This window comes from Dinoponera quadriceps, unplaced genomic scaffold (assembly GCF_001313825.1).
Source record: "Dinoponera quadriceps isolate SergipeBrazil2010 unplaced genomic scaffold, ASM131382v1 scaffold1115, whole genome shotgun sequence".
NCBI lineage: Eukaryota > Metazoa > Arthropoda > Insecta > Hymenoptera > Formicidae > Dinoponera > Dinoponera quadriceps.
Window position 1 is genome coordinate 938887 of NW_014555233.1, and position 20325 is coordinate 959211.

The window sequence follows — 20325 nt, forward strand, 5'->3', positions numbered from 1 at the left end:
TCCTGTTACCGAGCCAGAGGATTAAGCACGATACACGGACGATTGCCTTACACCGATCACCAAGTAACTTTCGCGTTATCGTCTCATCCACTGGCCGTTTATCCTGCAGCCCGGCGTCGGCCGGGGAAGAAGCGCGCCAAGGCGGAGAAAGCTATCGAGTTGCCGGAAACTCCCGAGTGTGAAGGAAACTCTTTAATGTTTTCGCCCCGCTTCCGGCCGGTGGAGGTCGGTTGGTTACTGGCCGTCTCGATTGGCGTCCGCTCGGTCTAGCCCGGAAATTTATTTAATCGACGCGGCGGCGTCCCGAACAACCGACGAATTTCGTGAACCGCGCTGACACGTGAAAGTCGGCGACATTCCCCGACGCGACTTCGTTAATCACATATCGCAGTTTAGTCTAGTCGACGTTCCCTCGCTCCCAATTTCCTCCCTTAATATTGCGTTGCGAGCCGAGAGAGTGGAAATCTTTGTTTGTTGAAGTATTAGAAACACCGCGGGTTTGACAATCAAATATTGAGGGAACACGCGACGACTCACGTCGGAAGTGTCTCCGGCCGCTTCTCTATTTGCGAATTAACCATTCAGACTCGTTGCTCCAGTTTCCGGACATCGAGACTCGTCTTCCGCGCGCGCTCGTTGAATTTTCGAATAGTTTTCGCGAAATCGAGCGAAATTCGCGCGACATTGAACGCGCGACGGAGGAAAAAAGGGAGGGGAGGAAGTCAATGAAATTCCGATCGTCTGAGAACTCGACGCGGCTGATCCTGTTATCAGATTACGGGATTCAACCCGATACACGGGGAAATCATCTCCGCGCCGACCTTCGCCTTCGCTCCTTCTTCTCCCCACCTCCCTCTCTCTCCTTCTATCTCTCTCTCTCTCTTTCTCTCTTTTGCACGCTTTTCTGCATCTACCTTTTCACGTCCGCTTTTCCGGCTGAATTGCGAGCGGTATAGAAAAGAGGAGTAACGAATTAATGTGTGTAGGGGGGAAGCGTTACACACATATGTGTATATATAATGTGTGTGTGTTTGTGTACATGATGTGTACGGAAGCGCGTTACTTGCGCAGCGAGGAGAAAGCCGCGGAGCGCGATAACTTCAAATGCGAAAGAGATTCTATGATATCACGGCCCGTATCTCGCGGCAACGAGAAACTATGCGAAACACTCTTCTACCCGCTTTATGTAACTATGCGAAGAGCGCGGCGAAGACGCGACTCCGATTCGATCCACGAATAACATTTAACACTGGGCGACCACTGGGTTGCGTCAATATTATGCTTTTCGGTGGTCGACCGAATCTCCCTTTTTTTTTCTTGCCGCACTTCAGTCGGAATTGGGAAATCGCTCGTCGGAATTAGTTGGCGAAGGGTTGCGCTCTTCGCCGACCCTTCGCCGAGAAGACCTCTCCCGGGAAGATTAGGGAATTTTCATATCTGTGCAGCGGCGATTTTTCTTTTTTCCTTCCTTCTTTTTCCCTTTTCTTTCAGGTAGGGCTGTTTACGCGGGAGCTTGGCCCGTTATGGCCGAAGATTGAAGAGCGCGCGAAAGCGCGATGGACAGCCTGAAAAATGTAGGAATCCCTCAAGTAGCGCGCGAGCGGGATTACTCGCGTTTAAAATTCCCCAACCGGGCAGAATCGCCGCTTCGACCTTTTCAGTATTAAAGGGTCGGCCGCGTTATTTGGACAAGCGGAGGAGAGATCCGCGAAAAACAGAGGAGTAGTAAGAGCCGGCTGGATAGAAAGTCGAAAACCGCAAAAATCTATCAAGTAACCAAGCGGGATTACCCATTTGGAATTCGCCGGCGGTCGGGACGACCGTTTCTGGATCCTTTCGGTGTTAAAGGACTGGCCGCACTATTTGAACAACCGCGAAAGCTATCGCCGCTGAAAACTGAATAATATAAGAGCGGATGAGAAAGGAGATGCAAAAAAGCGCAAAAGTCTATCGGGAGTAAAGAGACAGAAATTCAACTGTTTGAAGCTCGCCGACGGTGACACACAAACGATCCTCTCAGTCTTTCCGGTGTTAAAAGCACCAGCCGTGATATTCGGATAAGCATGAGAGAGAGAGAGAGAGAGAGAGAGGTGTAACAGCGAAAAGTCGAATGACGTAAGCGCGGGGATAAGCTAGAAATGAAATAACATATGAAAATCAAGCGGAGACTTTACGCGGTAGTGAGCGGTGTTCGAAATTTCGCCAACTTTCGAAATGACCAAGCTTGCCTCCTTTCCGGCGTTAAATTACTGCCCTTATTTGGACAAGTACGAAAGATCCTCCGCGGATGCGACCGAGGGATTTAACGGCGGGATCCCGTTACCGGGACAAAGGATTAAAGCTCGATGCACGGACGATCACCAACTAACTTTCGCCTTATCCTCCCATTTCCCGTTTCTCGCCGCAAGCTCACGGCACTCGCCGAAGTAACGCGGCCGGAGTGAGTGCAGGGGCGAGAAACCTGTCAAGTGCAATAACTCGAAATGCGAGAGAAATTCTTTCGCTAAGGCCGGGCGTCCCTTGCCGCGAGTAGCTGCACGAAATGCCCTTCTCCCGTTCCTTTTTTACGCGTTTTTGACATCACGCGTAGGAAACCCATTACGGAGCCGCGAGGCTCGATAGCGCGAGATTACGGCTCTCGAATAAGGAGCAGCATCCTGAGATTTTCTCGACTATTCATCCCTGCTTGACAACTTTGAGAGAGACAGAGATAGAGGTAGATAAACAGAAAGAGAGAGAGAGAGAGAGAGAGAGAGAGAGAGAGATAGAAAGCCGAGGGCTAAAGTATAAATTAATTAAATTCGTTAACATTAAATCTCGCGTTTCCCACTCATTTGTGCGCGCGATGTATCTCGAAAATTATATTATATTCATCGGCGGCGCAATCGTCGCTATTTTCGGCGCGGTCGGTCTCCAAATCTCGAGCCGTATCGATCCTCCAGTATATAGCCCACGTGCAATAATGTAAATTGTAATTATACAAAAAATACTACATGTACGCCACAACACGGTGTAATGACGGGAAACATCATCCGCGCGGAGCATCAAGCTCGCCCGCAAATTTGATTTCAATTCAATCGGGGAGTACGCGCGCGCGCGCGATAAATTAGATTTCTAAATAAAATATATATCCCGGAGATTCCCCGGCAAGTGTCACTGGGCGGTCTCGCAGGACAATCGCTCGGGGACGATTCCTTACAGCAAGGGCCCACAATAGCGACGTCGTTCGGGCCACTCGGAATTTCGGATTTATAGCGGGCAGCATATTCCATACGGCGGCGTCCAAGAAGCGTACGCCGCAATTCCCCATAAATTCGAAAATCTCGAGAGTCGCCGCGCCGGATACTCCCAGAGGGATCGCCGGCCGATCCTATTACCGGGCCACAGGATTAAGCCCGATGTACGGAAGATCGCCCCGGACGATCGCCAACTAACTTCCGCGTTATCCTCTCCGTCCGTCGACCGTTTTTCCCGCAGCCCCCGACGTCGCGGTGGTGGTCGGTCGAAGAAGGACGGCGCGATACGCCAGCGGGTTCGAGAGGGACGCGGCGGCTGCCGCCTCCGTCCGCGCTCCTCCGAGCGGAGCGTATTTCGCCAATTTCGTTAGCGCCCGCACGAACGCGCTCCCACTTTCCTGCGCGCACACACGTATACACGAGCGTGCGAGTGAGAAACCCGCGCGTACGTAGGGAACGCACCAAAAGAGAGGCGCCCTCGCTAGAAAGAGAGAGACGGAAGATTTTGCAGCGATCATCGACTTGGAGAACGGCGCAGTCGCCCAGGAACCAACTCGAACTCACTCACCCAGTCCTCCCCCCCCCTCCCTCAACAACCTTCGCCATCTCGTTTCATCCTCATCGCGCGCTTTCCTTCCATCCCGCGCAGCCAGGTGGTCTTCCACCCTTCTCGAACGCCGCCACCATCGGCACAACCACCCACCACCGCCACAACCACTGCCATCACCTCCACCACCACCACCGCCGCTACCACCACCACCGTCACCATCGCCACCACCACCACCATCGCTGGCGCCGCCACCACCACCACAGTCCGGCAGCCGGTACCAGCAACAGCGGCAGTAGCAGCAGCACTGCCGTCGCTGCCACCTCCTCGACTCCAACGTGTCTCTTTCTCTCTCTCCTCCCCTCCCTCCCCGTATATCACTCTCTCTCTCTTTCCCTCCCACGCCGCTACAATCCCCGTCGCGTCGCTGCCGCACGTCCCTCTCGCGCGCGCCTCGGCACCTCCACCGTGCCGGTGCCGCAGTACCGACTGCTTTCCGCGGAAGGTGGAAACCCGTGTAACGCGGCCGTATATAGATTTTCAATTAGTCAGCGGGGTGGCAGCGTAGGTAGGAAATTATGTGCCGCGAGTAGTAGCCGCGAGTACTTGAACACCCGCCGCCGGTCGCGTCTCGGCGCGCGCGTAAGTCGTCAACGCCGCCGTGTTCTCTCTCTCGCGCGCGCGCGTTCGCGCCTCTCCGTCGCCGCGCGCGTTCCGCCGCGTGTGCGGCGATACAACGCTCTCTCTCTCCTGAACGCGCGTCCTGCCGCCGCGCCGCATCGCGCTGTGCCGCGTCGTGCCGCGCGTGTTCCGCCTCGAACTGCCAGCGTGGAAAGATCGATTTCCTAGCGGCGTGTACGGAGAGAGAGAGAGAGAGGGAGCGAGCGTTCGCGGCCGAGTGTTTACCGGGATCACGTTGTGGACTCGGTCCCCCCCTGTGTGAGCGATGACTCGCCAGTGACGACGGTACGCCGGAGATAGATCTCCTCGCCGAGAGCACGTCCCCACCGGGATCACCCGCGGGAGCGAGGATGCTGCGTGCGGTCTTCGCCGTCCTGCTGCCACGGTTCCTCGCACTGTCGCCGTTGCTGCTCCATTCAGGTACGCGACACCCCGCATGAGCCTCGGCGGACCACCCGGAGGCTCAATCGCGGTCGAGTGACGGCGAGGTCCGGCGGCGGGTGAAGTAGCGAAAACGCGAGAAGTGAGGGAGGGAGAGAAAGCGGGGGAGACACGTCGAGATACGTTTATGTAGATCTGAGGGTAATTTATAGGGGTATACGCGAATAGAATTGCGATAAGATTTTATTGCGAGAGCGGAATATATCCTCCGGAGGCACGTAGAGGCGTGGTTTCCGCCGCGGATCGGTGTCGATACGGCAAACAACGAATCCGCGCGAGTCCACATGAAAGCCTTTATAAGAGATATCAAAACCCATTTTTCGGCATGCGTGCGCGTTCGACGTGCCGGGCATTTCGACTGCTCGGCCCAAGTTCGATAAAAGTGTGCATGAATCGCCGCTGATTCGCCGGGTTAAAGCGGCACCGCTTGCGAAAAATCGGCGAAATCTCTCGCGTCGCGCGCGGCATGATTCAGCGATTCATCGGCGCTCTCATTATGTTATAAGCGAATTAGTAGATTAACGAGCCGCGCTAATACGGGCGACGCAAATTTCGCAATTATCTTGAAATCAGCCGATTAAATCGCCGACAAAGAGGCATCGGGTGTACGTGGTGTTGCGCGCACACACACACATCGACAGATGCATATCTTGCGCACGGCCCGTCTAACTCGCTCGCGCGCGGCAAAATGCAACGTGACATGGAGGAATAAAAACCAGAAGAATAAAAGCTAGACGAATAAAAGCTAGTACACAAAGCGCCATGCATTTATGTATATCCATGCAAAGCGCCGGGAATAACAATATCTAGTCGCGCACGAAAATAGCAGGGAGCCTCGGCCGCGATAAACAACATTCGCGGTCGAAATAATTCAATTACGTACAGAGTTATCGGCGAAAGAGCGATCTTGGGAGAGGGAAGGGGAGAGGAACCGAACTTCGGAATTCAGTCGGATACGCAATCGGCGGTTTACGTAACCGGCGGAAGCTCGAGAGCCTGTCTCCTTCGGCTCGAATAAATTGGAATAACAGCGCTGAGAAAAATCACCGAATCACCCCCCACCCCTCTCTCTCTCTCTCTCTCGCCACTCGACTTTTCCGCCCGCATTATATCGCGCGCCAGTCGAAGCCGGTGTTACGCCTCGAAATTAGTTCGCTGATTTAACTCCGCGCCGCCACGCTATCGAGCGCATTTTTAGTATCCTCGACGAAACTTTGTTTTAAGTTCGTACTTAATTAAAACATTCGCCGATCGCAAGCGCGCGCACGAGGCCGCACGGCGGCGATCTTTACCCGTGAAATAGCGTGGAGGCGGAGGGGAGGGAGGGGGAGAGAGCGAGCGTAACTACTGTTTGTGAATCGGTCGAGATAATGGAATGGTCGGCAGCTTCAAACAACCATTGTCGCGCGGAAATTGCTCCTTCACCCGACAGCCGCGCATTGATCGCTATAAGCAAAATTCCGCGAGTCCACGCCTCGAGAAATTGCGAGAGCTCCCTTCGCCGTTTCTCGCGGCTCTCCCGTGCGTCATCGTCATCCACCGTCGTCGAAATCGAATCCGCGGGTTAAAACCACTCGAACGTTTTTAACCTCGTTGCTCCGTGCGTATTTTTAACGGGAAATCACCGCGCACTTTTATCGCTCGGCAAAGCGCAATTCAAAGCCGCTCGCTCGCCCCGCGCCGCGCCGCTGAATTCGCCACACGGCGGGGGGGAGGGGGGGTAACCCGGTGTTTGTAAATCGGCCGCCGGAGGCGGAGATAATGGGACGATCGACAGCTTCAAACAGCGATTATCGTTCGGGAATTATCCCTCCGCGGGCTGGCAACTATGCCGTACGACTATCGCCATCGGGGCCGGAATGAACCCACGCGATTTAGAGCATCTTACCGCGGCCGGTCTCCGCCCGCTAAATGCGCATTGTCACGTGACGTTCGTATAAAGGTAATTAAGATTTCTGAGAACGTCACCTCGTCTACCGGCGGTTATTTATAGCCCGGCCAATTACCGTGCACCCGTGCCTTGTTTGTCTCGCCACGATATACGCGCGCCCGGGCTTTTATTTTCAAGTCCGCCGACCTGTGCTCGGCCGCCCTCCGCGCGCTCGCGTTTGCAAATTATCACTATCGCGTGTTTGCGAGAATTAACATATCGCGACGGCGCACCACCAGCCGATGATGCGTGGCCCGGTTATCGGATGACCGGGGCTATTTGTACGAATGCTTTTGTTCCATTATGTATTCCGGGGGAGAGGAGGGGGAGGGGGGGGGAATCTACATACCNCTGAGGTTTGCACGTCGGAAAAATCGGCCTGTCTAGTCGATATTTTTTCCCTACATTAAACCCTTAATTCTACAGCATAGTAGAAGCTAAGATAGGAAGATAGATTTTATATTTCAATTTTGATAATATAACTTCTACCTTTTTGACTCTGATGATGTCTTAAACTTCCGTTTTCGCTGTATTACCGTCAAAATAGATTGTTGTAGGTAGTACTAAAATTCAACTTGTACATGGAAGAAAAAGTTTGATTGTATTAACCAGAAAGGGAATAACCAGATGCCTTTTGGTTAAAAGGAAACAGAATTTCTGGTTATAACAACCACATTTCGGTCATAAGAAGCAAAAATGCTGTTTCCTTCAACCAGAACGCATCTGGTCCCCTTTCTGGTTAATGCAACCAGATTTTACTTCCGTGTGGAGTCGTACTGTTTTACTATAAATTTTTTTAATACTATACTCGTTACTGGCTGCACAGAATTAAAAATCCTTTTGCACAATTATAATACACACGTTAATTTAGGCGACAATGGTTGGCTTTGTCCAAAAAACGAGAAAAAGTTAACGAATTACAAAACGTTTTATTTGTATTCTTGCAAAAGGATTTTTAATTCTGCACAGCCAATGACGAATAAGAGTACTAAAAAATTGTGATAAAACAGGAACGATTCCAAATAGCATCCAAATTTCGACTCGGGCTGACCTTCCGTCTTCCTATTATCGATATCGGAAACGAAAACGGAGTGTGGAAGGGGGGGTGGGGGAGGAGAGGCACGACGAAGACTAATTCGGGTAATTTGATTCTGCGAAATCTAGAGGAAGTCATAAATATATATAGAACCGCATGATACAAAATCTGATGCTCCATCTCCGGAATAACAAGGCCATCAGTTATTCATCACGACCGCCTGAAGTTCTTAATTTTGGACGTTGTCATGGGGCGGAAACGGCGAATCGAATATTTATAGACACATTTAACCTTCTTAACCCACCATTCGAGTCACCGTCGTCGCGGTGGCGACGTTTCCGCCGGGACCGACTGTACGCATCGATTCTCTAACCCCGCGATCCGCGCGGCGTTGACCGAATCCTCGAAATAACACAGCCTCCGGAATATTCGCGGCAAAAAGCAAAAACAAAGGCAGGACGGAATAACGCGCATTTGCATCCTGGCCAACAAGCGTCACGAATTATTCAAAGTATTTCATACCGCGGCGAATCGCGGAAATTTCATCCGCGCGCCACGGAGAAGGAGAAAAAAAAAGACACAGGCCGCGGTCGCCGCTTCCACCACCATCGCCAACCCGCACGCGCGTTTAACCACCCGCGTGCTCCTCGTTAAATGCATAAACTCGCCTCGCATTAGCACGTGACGCGACGTCGCGCAACAAAACCGGAATGAAAAAGACGCGAGAGTACGTCGAGGGTGTCGAAGGAGAACCCGTGGACGGGGAAGGAAAGGGGGGGGNGGGGGGGAGCAGATGATCAGTCCGCGCTTTCGACGATTAGGGCTCGAATCTCGGGAGCAACATTCGGAAGCGCGTCGCGGCACTTGGCCACTGACTGACCGGTCGACGCGGACGCCCGATTTCAAAGTTAAATCGAGTTTGAACTTTGAACCGCGATCGCGGCACTGGAACCGAAACCTCAGCGAAGTGGGGCCGAGTTAACACTCGCCATCGCGGGCCCGCTCGAAACCGAAAGAACACGACTTCTCGCTTATCGTCGTCACTTCGCGGCGGCGGACTCCTCTTCCTCACTCTTCTCTCGATCCCCCTCCCGATCCCCATCGAACATGATGGGGAGGAGAACGACGACTCGATCCCTTTCGAGGACATTTTCCAATCAGAGAACTGACGACGACGACGACGACGTGGAAGAGGAGAGGACGCGGTCGTGTAAAGCAATCTGCGCGACGTCTCGCACGAAATCGCGTTCGGGATCGCTGGCGCTGCCGCGAAACTGTATTACGATGGATCGTTAACTCAAGTACCATAATTGGCTCAATTTCCAATAAAGCCCGGCGAACGGTGCGCGGAGCTCCACGGCCGTTTAAATAAAACAATAGCACGCGCGCACCGCACTGCCACTTTATTCCCCGCGCTCCTTCCGCTTCATCCACCTCCTGCTTCCGTAACTTTCTCCCTCTCACCCTTTTTCTCTCTTTCTCTTTCGTTCGACGGAGTCTCCATGCAAAACAGCGTAATCGAAGATTCTACATTTTTTTCTATCGCGCGTATCGCGTATATAATTTAATATATATAAAGCTGCCGGCGCGGGTTCTCTTAATTACGGCCGTGCGAGATTTATTAGCTTGTCACGAGAATCTCTCGTCGGTCAATTCGCGCGCGGGGATCCCACCGGTTCCCCCGGACACGCGAGAACACACTCGCGCGGCGGCGAAAATAACGGGGCGCGCTGATTTATTTTTGCAGCTTCTCCCGCTGAATTTGATACCCGTTCTCGCGTAAACCGCAATCTTAAAAGCGTCAGGGCGAAAATTCGTTTTGAAAAATTGCGAAAGGTAAACTCATTTACTCATACATTTGATTGCGCTCGATTCCTGCTTTTTGAACGGAGCGGCCGCGCGCGCAAAGCCCGATAAGATGGGAAATGCACGAAATTCCGACGTCTTCGACGGGTCTTTGTTTCCCTTTAATTCTAAATGAATTTTTCCACCCGCCCGTTCCTCCCATCCGCTCCCTCTATCCGAAGACGGCGGTCGCGTAAATCGATAGCTAGCACATCGTAGACAAGCAAAAGAGAATGAGAAAAAGAGAGAGAGAAAAAGAGAGAGAGAGAGAGAGAGAGAGAGAGAGAGAAAGAGAGAGAGAGAGAGAGAGAATGAGAAGGTGGGGAAAAGGGCAGGGTTTTGTTTAATAATTGTCTCGTAATCTCGAATCTCCGCAGTACGTGATCACGCACGTTGCAGCCTTCGTTGTTGTCAGAAGATAACAAAGAGCGCGCGGCGGGTGCGTGTATTTTTTATTCGCACAAGCGAGAGAACGAGCGAGCGTTGTTTCGCATGCGACGCGTTCTTCGGAGCCAACGTCGTTAAAATAAACAGAATCACTTGTCGAGGGTAATTCTGCTTATCACTCTACGCATGCACCGTGCAGATTTATGATATGACAGGCGTAAAAAAAAGAGAGAGAGATAGAGAGCGCGAGAGTGTGGAGAAATACGGCATCGATACGTAGCCGTTTCCGGTCCGGTCGCCGGCAATCCGGCACGGATGATATGCGCTTAACACTCGCGGCCGCGCGTTTTTCGGACGACGCGTATATTTTTCCAGTTTCGGACTTATTTTACGGCCCGGCAATTTGCCTCCAGAAGGCAGTAAATCCTTTTATCTGACCAGCCCGCTCTCCACCCCCTCCCCTCTCTCTCTCTCTCTCTCTCACCCTTCCACCCTGTGACCCCGCGTTTCCACTAATTTCATATTATTCGAGCGCGGAAAACGCGAAAAAATATTGTGATGCTCCGGATAAGGGCCGCATGTACCGTTTAACGCGCCCATTTGCCCGAATGATTAACTCTCGGATGGCCGCGTGCCCTCGCGGACATACCTCTTTCCTACTTTCTCTGATATGCAAACATACAATTTTGCGGAGCCGTTCGTCGGTGCGCGCCGCCTGTCCCAGTTCGCGCCCGTATGCCGAGCTACGAGTCGTGATTATTTAACACCGCGTGTCGGCAATGTTTAAGCGCCACGTCAAACGGATAAACGAAGCACTAACGAAAATGAGATAGATGATGTTCCTCTTTTTTCCCCTCTGTTTTTTTTTTTTCGAATCATTGCAAAAATCACGACGGTTCGCGGAAAAAATCTTGCCGCGCTGGAAGCGAGAACGCTTCGCTAACGCGATTCGCTCCTTGACAATTAAAGAACGCTGTAAGCTTCAACTACCGCGCGACCATCGCTATTGTTGTTGCGTGAGCGCTTTGTTTGTTCTCGTCACGGGCGAGAATTCGTTTGCAGCAAGGACGAGAAGCGAGGGAGCGGCGCAGCCCGTTCCTTTTAGCGAGCCATTAATTACACACGCGAGCAAATCTATCGGAAAGCATTATCATCGCGGCACGTCAAAATTATGTACTTACCAACAGCGCTCCTGCTGTTCGCGTTGCGCGCCGTGATTAATTACGGCAACTCGATCGTTTTATCACTTTTTCCGCTCGTCGAGGAAGCATTGTATCGTGTAACGTTATACGAGAAGCGTCCGGACTCGGTGTCCGTGCGATGAAACGCGTAATTAGGCCGTCCTTTTGTTCGCGTTGCTTTGCGAACACCACCGATTCGTCTTTCCTCTTTCGTCGCCGTACACGTAGTAGCCGTCGTCGTAGTGGTAGTAATTGTCGTCGACGACGACGTTCGATTTAACGTTTTAGCGCGACTTACCGCCACTCGCGAGATATCGCGCGCCGTCATGTAACGCGAGTATTCCCTCGTCCACGCTTGACTGACTCCGGCGGATTCTTTCCCTTAGCGGGCTCTTATTATACGGCAAATTCCAATATTTGTATGCTCGAGCGGGAAGAACAGCGTGCGCATAGTCGGGCATACTATGAAAGCGAGCGCGCGAACCAGCGAACGAACGGACGAGCGGGAGTAAGCAGATAAAATAATAAGCCAGCATCAACGATCGCGCGCCCTGTGTGAGATCCGACTGATACGTCGGATTTTCTCCGGCTCCTATGTACACTTGTGTATATACCAGTTATATAATATACACACACACGTATATGTGTGTGTGTGTGTGTGTGTGTGTGTGTGTCGTGAGATCACAGCGAATTCAATTTGTAAATAGCTCGCCCAGTCGTACGCACTACGGATATTAAAATAATCATGCGCTCGAATAGACCAATAACATATAATACGGGTAATAATGGAACTAATGCAGCATATGCATTTCAATTACAAATGCTCGCACGCGCGCGCGCAAACATCGCCGCGAACCGAATCGGACACGTTCGGCAATTTTAGCGAGATCGACTCGTTTAAATAATTCCCTCTCTTTCTCCGATGACCTGTTTTTTCGCGAACGAGCGCGCGAAGCACGGCCAGAGAGAGAGAGAGAGAGAGAGAGAGGTGACTATATACACACCCGAGATTCGAAATAGTTCCGAAATGACTATTTGATAAACGCGATCAATTACCGGGACAGACGCTCGGCGCTGTAGCGCGCTCGCAGCGCCACCGAAATTAATTTAAATAAACACATAAATCTGACTGGTGTACATCTCGCCGTCTGTTCGCGAGGATCACGCAACAACGCGGGATCTCCTGAAATCTGGAAGTCTCCGGAGGTGTAGTCGCGGATTAACACGCCCCCGCACTGCCACGGGAATAAATTTATAATCTCGTCGGCGATACATTCAGCGGGATTAATCCTCGCATTACGGCCTGATTTACAGCGCTAAATCACGCGCGAGTGTTCCACGGTTTTTGGATTCATTTGAACGGATCAGCGCCGCGTCGTCGACGCGGATAAATATAAATATCTCACTCACCGGCGTCTTCCTCCTCGTTCTCATCGTCGTTCCCATCCTCGTTGTCGACGTCGTCGTTACCGCCGTCGTCGCCGTCGGCTGCGGCCTTGTCTGTTCCTTGTCGTGCTCATCGCCATCCTCATCCCTCGTCTTCCGCACTGCACCTCCCCAATTGCGTTTAATTAAATCGACCGTGTCCCGCGTCCGTCACGAGCACGTGCTAGATGCGCGTCGCGCCGCGTCACGTCGTCGCTCGCGCGAAAGCGTCGCGTCTCTCGATGGGCTAAAAAGATACAAGCGGTAATGGTAAATGTTTCATTAGCGCGGACGCAGGCAAATTTGCAGAATGCAGGAATAATATCGGGGCCGGAGATCGCGACAACGCGTCGTACACACGCACGCAGGAACGAACGCATGCGTGAAAGTCCGCGGTCGGAGCAGACTGGCGCGACAATCGTCGCCCGTTTTTATACAATTTATTTCCCGCGCGTGCACGGCCGGCTTAACGCGTACGCGGCTTTGCATTTACATGCGAGAGGAAGCTCCGAGGATTTGTTCGCGTCTTAGGGACGGCGCCGGGCGGCGGAGGCCCTTTCGCGCCCTCGTCGCCCTTATGGGGCCGTGTATCTCGCGTAGGAGACCGCTAAATAAAATCGCGCCCCGCGATTTCCCGCGCCCTACGTGGGAATATGTATCACGCATTCTCAGACGGCGCGGATCTTCTCTCGCTCATGAGCACAGACAGCGAGAAGCCAAAAAAAAGAAAGAAGCAAGGAGGAAGGAAGGGGAGTGGAAGAGAGAGGGAAAGTGAGGAGAGAGAGAGAGAGAGAGAGAAAAGAACGCAGTTTGTTTCAATGTCGCGGCGTTTAAGAGATCCTCCGAATTACGGACGATCGAATATGAAGCGGTAACGAGACGAGGAGTCGTTTTTCCTCGAGCGCGCGGCCGTCGTCTCGAGATATCGAAAACGGAATTATGTCCGATGAGAAGGTTAACGTCTATATAAAACGTTATCCCGCCGTCAAAGAGGTTCGTTAGTTCCACGATTCAATAGCGGCGAAAAATAAACGAGACGCGGTGCTTAAGGTCCACATAGACGGAAATCGATTTTGGAACTCCGAGAGATTAACAATTCAATCGACTTCGCGATTGCTACCGGCTCGCAATCGTTTCCCTCCGAAGGAGCAGGGTAATTTCGAAAATTGTTTACTCTTTCGGTTTGCGCGGGGAATTAGGTATCGACGGTTACATAAGTAAGCCTAAGCTCTCGACGTTATAAACACAGGGCAAATTGGAGAAACGGAATTATATTTCTCGCAAGAGAGAGGGAGAGGGAGGGCGCGTGCGTTTTGAACGAATGCGGAAATAAATGTCTGTTATCCGGACAAAAGCTGTGAAAAATCGTACGAAAAGTTACGATGGAATCGTACAATGGCGAGTAGTCAGCGGAGGGATGTAAACAATTCGCAACAATCAGCTATTTGTAACACAAAAGATGAACAATCATCTATTCACTTCATTGTATACCATTTCGCCCGCGTGTGTATTTCCACGCAGGGAAATGCCATCGCGCATTTTCCGCCTGTTTTTTTTTTCCAGCTACATTTTATGTGAATTTAATCACTTTGTTGCCGATCAAAATATGTGACTTCAATGAAGACCATCGACGGGCAATCAACGGGACGTAGGCACAGCGTTCCTTCATCGTCCGTTGTTGAGACGTAAAGGTTCTCGGGAGCGACGCTGCGATCGGGAAAATCGACGCACGCGCTATTTCGACGTCCCGCTACATATCTCCGCGAGGCATATCTCCACGGATAATTAGCACATCGCGTATCTCGTTCCTGTCACAACATTGTGATACGTGTATCGCACTGATATTGCGGAAACGATTCGCCGCGTCACCGTCGCGATAACGAACTCCTCTACGCTATCACGTGGCGCGCGAGCTCGTCGAGAGAGAGAGAGAGAGAGAGAGGACTTAAATTCAGGGGCGCAAATATTAACTGGTAAAAGCGGAGGTCGCGCATCGCGTATTTCACCCGCGCCATTGGCCGTCCGGTAGCTTCGAAAAATAACAAGGCAACATATGGCGAGGATCAATTATCGAGTTCAAGGAGCAGCATCGGGAATGGTGCTGCGCGCGTTGCCGGTATTGAATTTATCGCAGCAGCTTATTTCCGCCGGCTGAAAGGAATATTTATACGGGCACGGGCTAATTTATCTCGCAAGGCACTTTATCGAGTATGCTCGGTCGGACGTTCGTGAGCGGTTTTTATTTTCCTTCGCCGGCTGGCAACCTCGCAGGCAGCCGCCGCCGGGGCGCGATACCTATGAAGTGACTCTCAAATGCGGCCGAACATGATCCCGACAAGATCGCGTAAAGCGTACGGGAAAGTGAAACACGATCGGACACGAAACGATCGCACACGCGACGACGACACAATCAGATAGCGCCCCGGACTGTTTATACGCCTAATGAGAGGGTATTATTTATAAAGGGTGCGTCGGGAGTAACGTGCTTTTTCTCGCGCGATCGCAGGATGGAAAGGGAGAGCGAATCGAGTTTCGGGTAAAAACATGCGTGTGCGTGCGAACGTAGATAATAAATAGGTCTGTCCGGTTGCATCTGTCCGGTTTCTGAACCGGACTGTCGGGGTTTGCAAGAGTTTCGTCCGATGTCCGGTCGACAAGTCAAACCGGACGTCATATGTCCGGTTTGTAAGTATATTTAATTAATCTTCTAATGACAAGGTTGATTCTCAACGTATCCAGGAAGCCGATCCGGCCACATGCTCTGTTTTTTTTTTTTCATTTTTCACGTAATCCACGTACAAAATGAGTAAAAGGAGTAAATGATAATATGAAAAATTCCTTTGAAGAATTCTCAGGTTATGTGGAAAATATAGCAAAAAGTAAACGAAGTCGTGGAATCGATTTAAGCCCGCCTTACCATTAAAAGGTTAAAATGAAATTTACATTGTGAAAACAAATTTATAAACAGAGTTCGAATTTCAACAACGTTTCCTCATTTAAAGCGTTTATTAGCAGTCAAACGCCGCGAGCAGCAGTGCTATTTAGCAGAACGCTCGACGATTCTCATGGCACTTCCCTAATACGCGCTTGGAATGAGAAAAACATTGCCAAGATCCGAATTCTAATAATCGGCTTTGGAAAAATAAACCGGCAGGTAAAAACGTTTTAACAAAATATTTACAGCGAATGTTAAATGTCGTATTTGTAAAACATGATTTAATTTTGCGTTCAATAATAAAGTGTATTTTATATTAAATAATAATATTAAACAATAGTGTAGTTATATTATTTTATTTATTCAATCGAACTCTCTGTTTCCAAACTGTTATATTATTATATTATTTATTTTATTTATTCAATTCACTATTATATTATTTTATTTATTCAATCGAACTCTCTGTTTCCAAACTGTTTGGGAAATAATGTTTCAAGTAATTTTTGATTAAATTTTATATTGAATCTCGTTTTACGATTATTATTTCTGTCTGGTGGTTTGGTCCAGTTAGGTTTTATCATTAAAGAGAAAATGTCCGGTAAAATTTAGACTTTTGGATTCGGTAACCCTAATAGCAAAGCCTCGTTTGTCGATTAATTTCGCGCGCTGGCGCTCCCCGCGCCCTAATGGAATTTTAATTCGGGGCTTAGTATCTCTCGAGATCGCGGCGAGTTACGCTGCGGGATAGGAAATCGCGCGGGCGAGTTCCCGAAGTGTAATGACGACCGCATGAAAAATCCACGCAAACTTCAGCCTTTATTGTGAAATAAGGACCGGTAAGTTGCCGCGCGCGAGCGGTAGTTCCCCATAATATTTCTTCGCGGGCGCGGATACGCCGGTGCTTTAACTTGAGCCATTTCTCGAGAGGGTAACGCTCCGTTGAGTAACGTTTTTTCCACACCCCGGCGAAAAATACACGACCGCGGATGGCCGAGCCGATAAATCTCCTTCCGCCGCTGACGGTCCTACGAACGTATCTTAACTTGGCCGCGATTCACATCCGTATCAATTTGCGGACGACGGGGCATAACAAATACGACGATTTCCCAGACGGAGAAAGAAAGAGAGGCACACATACACACACACACACACATAGAGAAAAGAGGAACGAGAAAGAAGCCCCAGCTATACAGGGTGGCGCGAGTTACAGCCGCGTGAATCTTAACTGAATCACTTAAAAAATCGTACCGTCTCTTCGGCCATCTCTCTTCCTCTCTCTTGTCCCATTCGCAGCAGGCCCACGACCAACCTGCCGCCATGAATTTCACGCGGAAGTAACGAAGAACAATGTTAACTACGTACGCGTGCGAGCCATAAATATTCAGCTCGTCGTGCCGCGCGAACGTTTTAACCCTCTGCCGATCACGCTACACGACGCGATTTTGACGTCCGGAATTATACGGTGAGCTGCATTGAGCACAACCGGTCGGTCCGATTAAATATTCATACGCTCGGTAATTGTTCGATCTTCGATTCGAAATTGTCTGGACGACGGAGTGGAAAAAAAAACACAGGCGCTGATTCCACACGGATGGATCGAGTCGCCGGCAAAACGATGATTCGACAACGGTGATCCCTTCGCGACTCTCGTACACAGTCAGGTCTGATTAAATGTTGCGCCGAACTTTTCCCCGATGAGTTTCGCGATGCATCTCGTATCCAATAGGAGAATTTTTTTTTGTAATAACTTAGGACACAGTAAAAAACATTTTATACTTGTGTTAAAATCGGTCCTTGTTAAAATTTTTGTGTTAAATCTTTAATACACGCGATTGTCAAATTTAACATATTTTGTTTATATTATTTCAATATATATGTATATATATATATATATATGTGTATAAATATATGTAAAAAAATATATACATACATATATTTTATGGAGTCGATATTCAGCATGTGTAAGTGTTAAAATAATACATTTTATATTTCAGTGTCAATTAACATATTATGGATGTTAAATTTGTAATTATTTTTGACATAATATTTTACTTTTCAACATATTCACTTTGAGTTAAATTAACACAAAAATTTGTGTAGGCCGTTTTAGACATGTGAAATACGTTAAATTTAACATAAAGTTTGACACTATGGGGAGATGCATTTTCCTTTTGGTTACGAGATACATTGCAAGACTTATTGTAGAAAAATATTATATAGAGAAAAAAGATTGGTTGAATTAACGTGCGCGCATATGTGTGTGTGTGTGTGTGTGTGTATGTGCAAGTCGATGATTACTTGACGTTTATTATTGTGACGTTCGACAAACAAATCGCGTCGTGATAATATGATAATATATATGATAATAACGTACATGATAACGTGTCGTTGCTTTTCTGCAAAAATCGTCCATTACGACGCGTGCTATAGATTTTAATGCGATATGAAAATGCAGGTTCCCGTTTAATGTTTCACAACGACACGTTGTTTTCGCGCAAATTTTTTCGTCTTTGCAAACAACGCACAAAGCAATATAAACGTTGACGAACGGATACGGCTTTCCTTAGAAAAGTTTCGAACGATTGTCAAACGGCGCTCCATTACTATTAACGGATAATCAAATTGATTAATTCGTTACAGAAACAGGATATTTTAATTATACAATCTGATTACTAATTCATTTTCGATTTCGTCATTCTTAAATTGGAGTGTGTCTTAAATAATAAAAGCCAGAAAACGAGGTGACGCATTAATAATGCATATTTCTCATGCTGAGCACGAGATCGAATTAGTAAGGAAAAGTGAACGAATAATAGGACCGAATTCACGCGGACGCGAGTTATTTTTATTCATGTATATTTTAACGCGATTCGACACGATACGAGAGAAAATTCAGCCGAGATTTTCCGAAGACGTCGCGGCGAAAAATCGTCGATATTGTATTTCTCGAAATTTAACGCGCTATACACCCTCTAAAGATTCGATGTGTCTGCGATACGGTTTGTTCGCGGAGTATAATACGGTCGCATTCTATTCCACCAACCCGACACCATCATTTCACTCGCGATAAACGAGAAACGGCGGGAAATAAAACGCCTTTTCAGATCCCTTTATCTCGTTAATCTTGTCGCGCTTTACGCGTTCAAGATACAAAGCATAACAGAAAGAGTGGGAGAGAGAGAGAGAGAGAGAGAGAGAGAGAGAGAGAGGGGNAAGCGAGGAGAGGTGCTTATTGCACATTGAACCTTCCTTAGCTGCACGAACGTACCGTTCAAACTCAGCAATGTCACGACCGATAAATAAGACTCGCAATCTTTTCCGCCAGGCAAGACACAATGGAGCAAAAAGTCGTATGGCGTATCAGGTGCGAGACAAGATTGCAACAGGGAAACTTACACCTGGTGCGCTTGGGAAATTCGACTCGGTTTACCCTTCCCTCCGCGGTCAGACGGATATTTTGCCGATATTTTCCGGATTTTCTCGCGCGACGCCACCGACGCCGATAAGCACACGTTCGAGACGAAACAAACGTCGCGCATGACGTATGTATCCAGATGATCTGCGTCTACGCGCGACCTCTCAGCCGTCAATAGGAAAATCTAAACCGAAGGGAATGGCAATACCTTTTCCGGCAATTTTCACAATGATAGAAAATAGATTTTTATGTGATTATTCAATATATAATTCGGATATATCCTTAATATAATTTGATGGCAATTTAATTTGCCCGGGGGAGAAATGTCTCCAAAATTCGCCAGAACATCGACATGATTCCCGTCAACGTCACGATTTACCACTTGTTTTCGCTTATATTTCTCGGAGATAAAGGGATGCAAAAGAGTCTCAGGCGGCAGCAACTTTTAATTTTCAAGTTGGACTATTACGTTAGGAAGCTTCGCAAAACTCGTCGTAGCGGGCAGCTACACCGAACTAAACTAAAATAAGTTAAAGCAAAACGTGATCTAAACTAAACCGAACCAGGCTGAAATCACATTAAAAACATGCTTATTTCCAACAGGTCTGTAACCGATTTCGTTAAGTCGGAAAGTATCGTCGAGCTATTCCGTGGCAGTTGAAATGTCAACACGTTAAATATCGTGATCACCGGTGGCCTGTGATACGACCACGTTTCATTAAATTACGTGTAAGATGGAATTAATTGCATCTAAAAAATTGCTTGTACGGCCGATAGAAAGCAAATGAAAAACGGGGCGAGAGATAAATATAAATGATAAATGTAGTGGCGGGAGGAAAAAGATATATCTCTATTATATATTTCAAAGAGTATTATTATGACACGTATATTTCAAAATTAAATTTCTTTACCGTATATCTTCAATAATTCTATCATCAGTTTAGCTTTTGTATATCCAATGGAAATCAGCGCGGCGGTAATTGCAGATATTAATACGAGCAATGTCAATAACACTGTGTGTGTGTGCGTGATGCTGCTACTGACTGTTATAAATATTAAATAATTCTGTTTACTAACACAGAAATTTTTAACAAGTAAACATGCGTACCTTCGTGAGCCCAGTTAACTCCCTGACAAGCGGCGACCGACTGTTGGCCTCTAGCGATCATGCGCGCGCGCACGACGATAACGCAAAAACATGTATACACAGTTCGATTTACAAGTTTGTGTATACAAACGTTCTATGTTTCGTATAATATATCTCGA

General features: G+C 48.8%; 1 protein-coding gene across 1 annotated transcript in view; it reads left to right on the forward strand.

Annotated features, from left to right (window-relative positions):
• The first annotated feature begins 4594 nt into the window (after positions 1–4594).
• LOC106743602 overlaps positions 4595–20325 on the forward strand; it is a 32483-nt gene continuing 16752 nt past the window's right edge. The window contains exon 1 of the mRNA XM_014617600.1: positions 4595–4884. Within this exon, the coding sequence (XP_014473086.1) occupies positions 4815–4884 (70 nt within the window). The 5' untranslated portion in view covers positions 4595–4814. The remainder of the gene's footprint in view (positions 4885–20325) is intronic.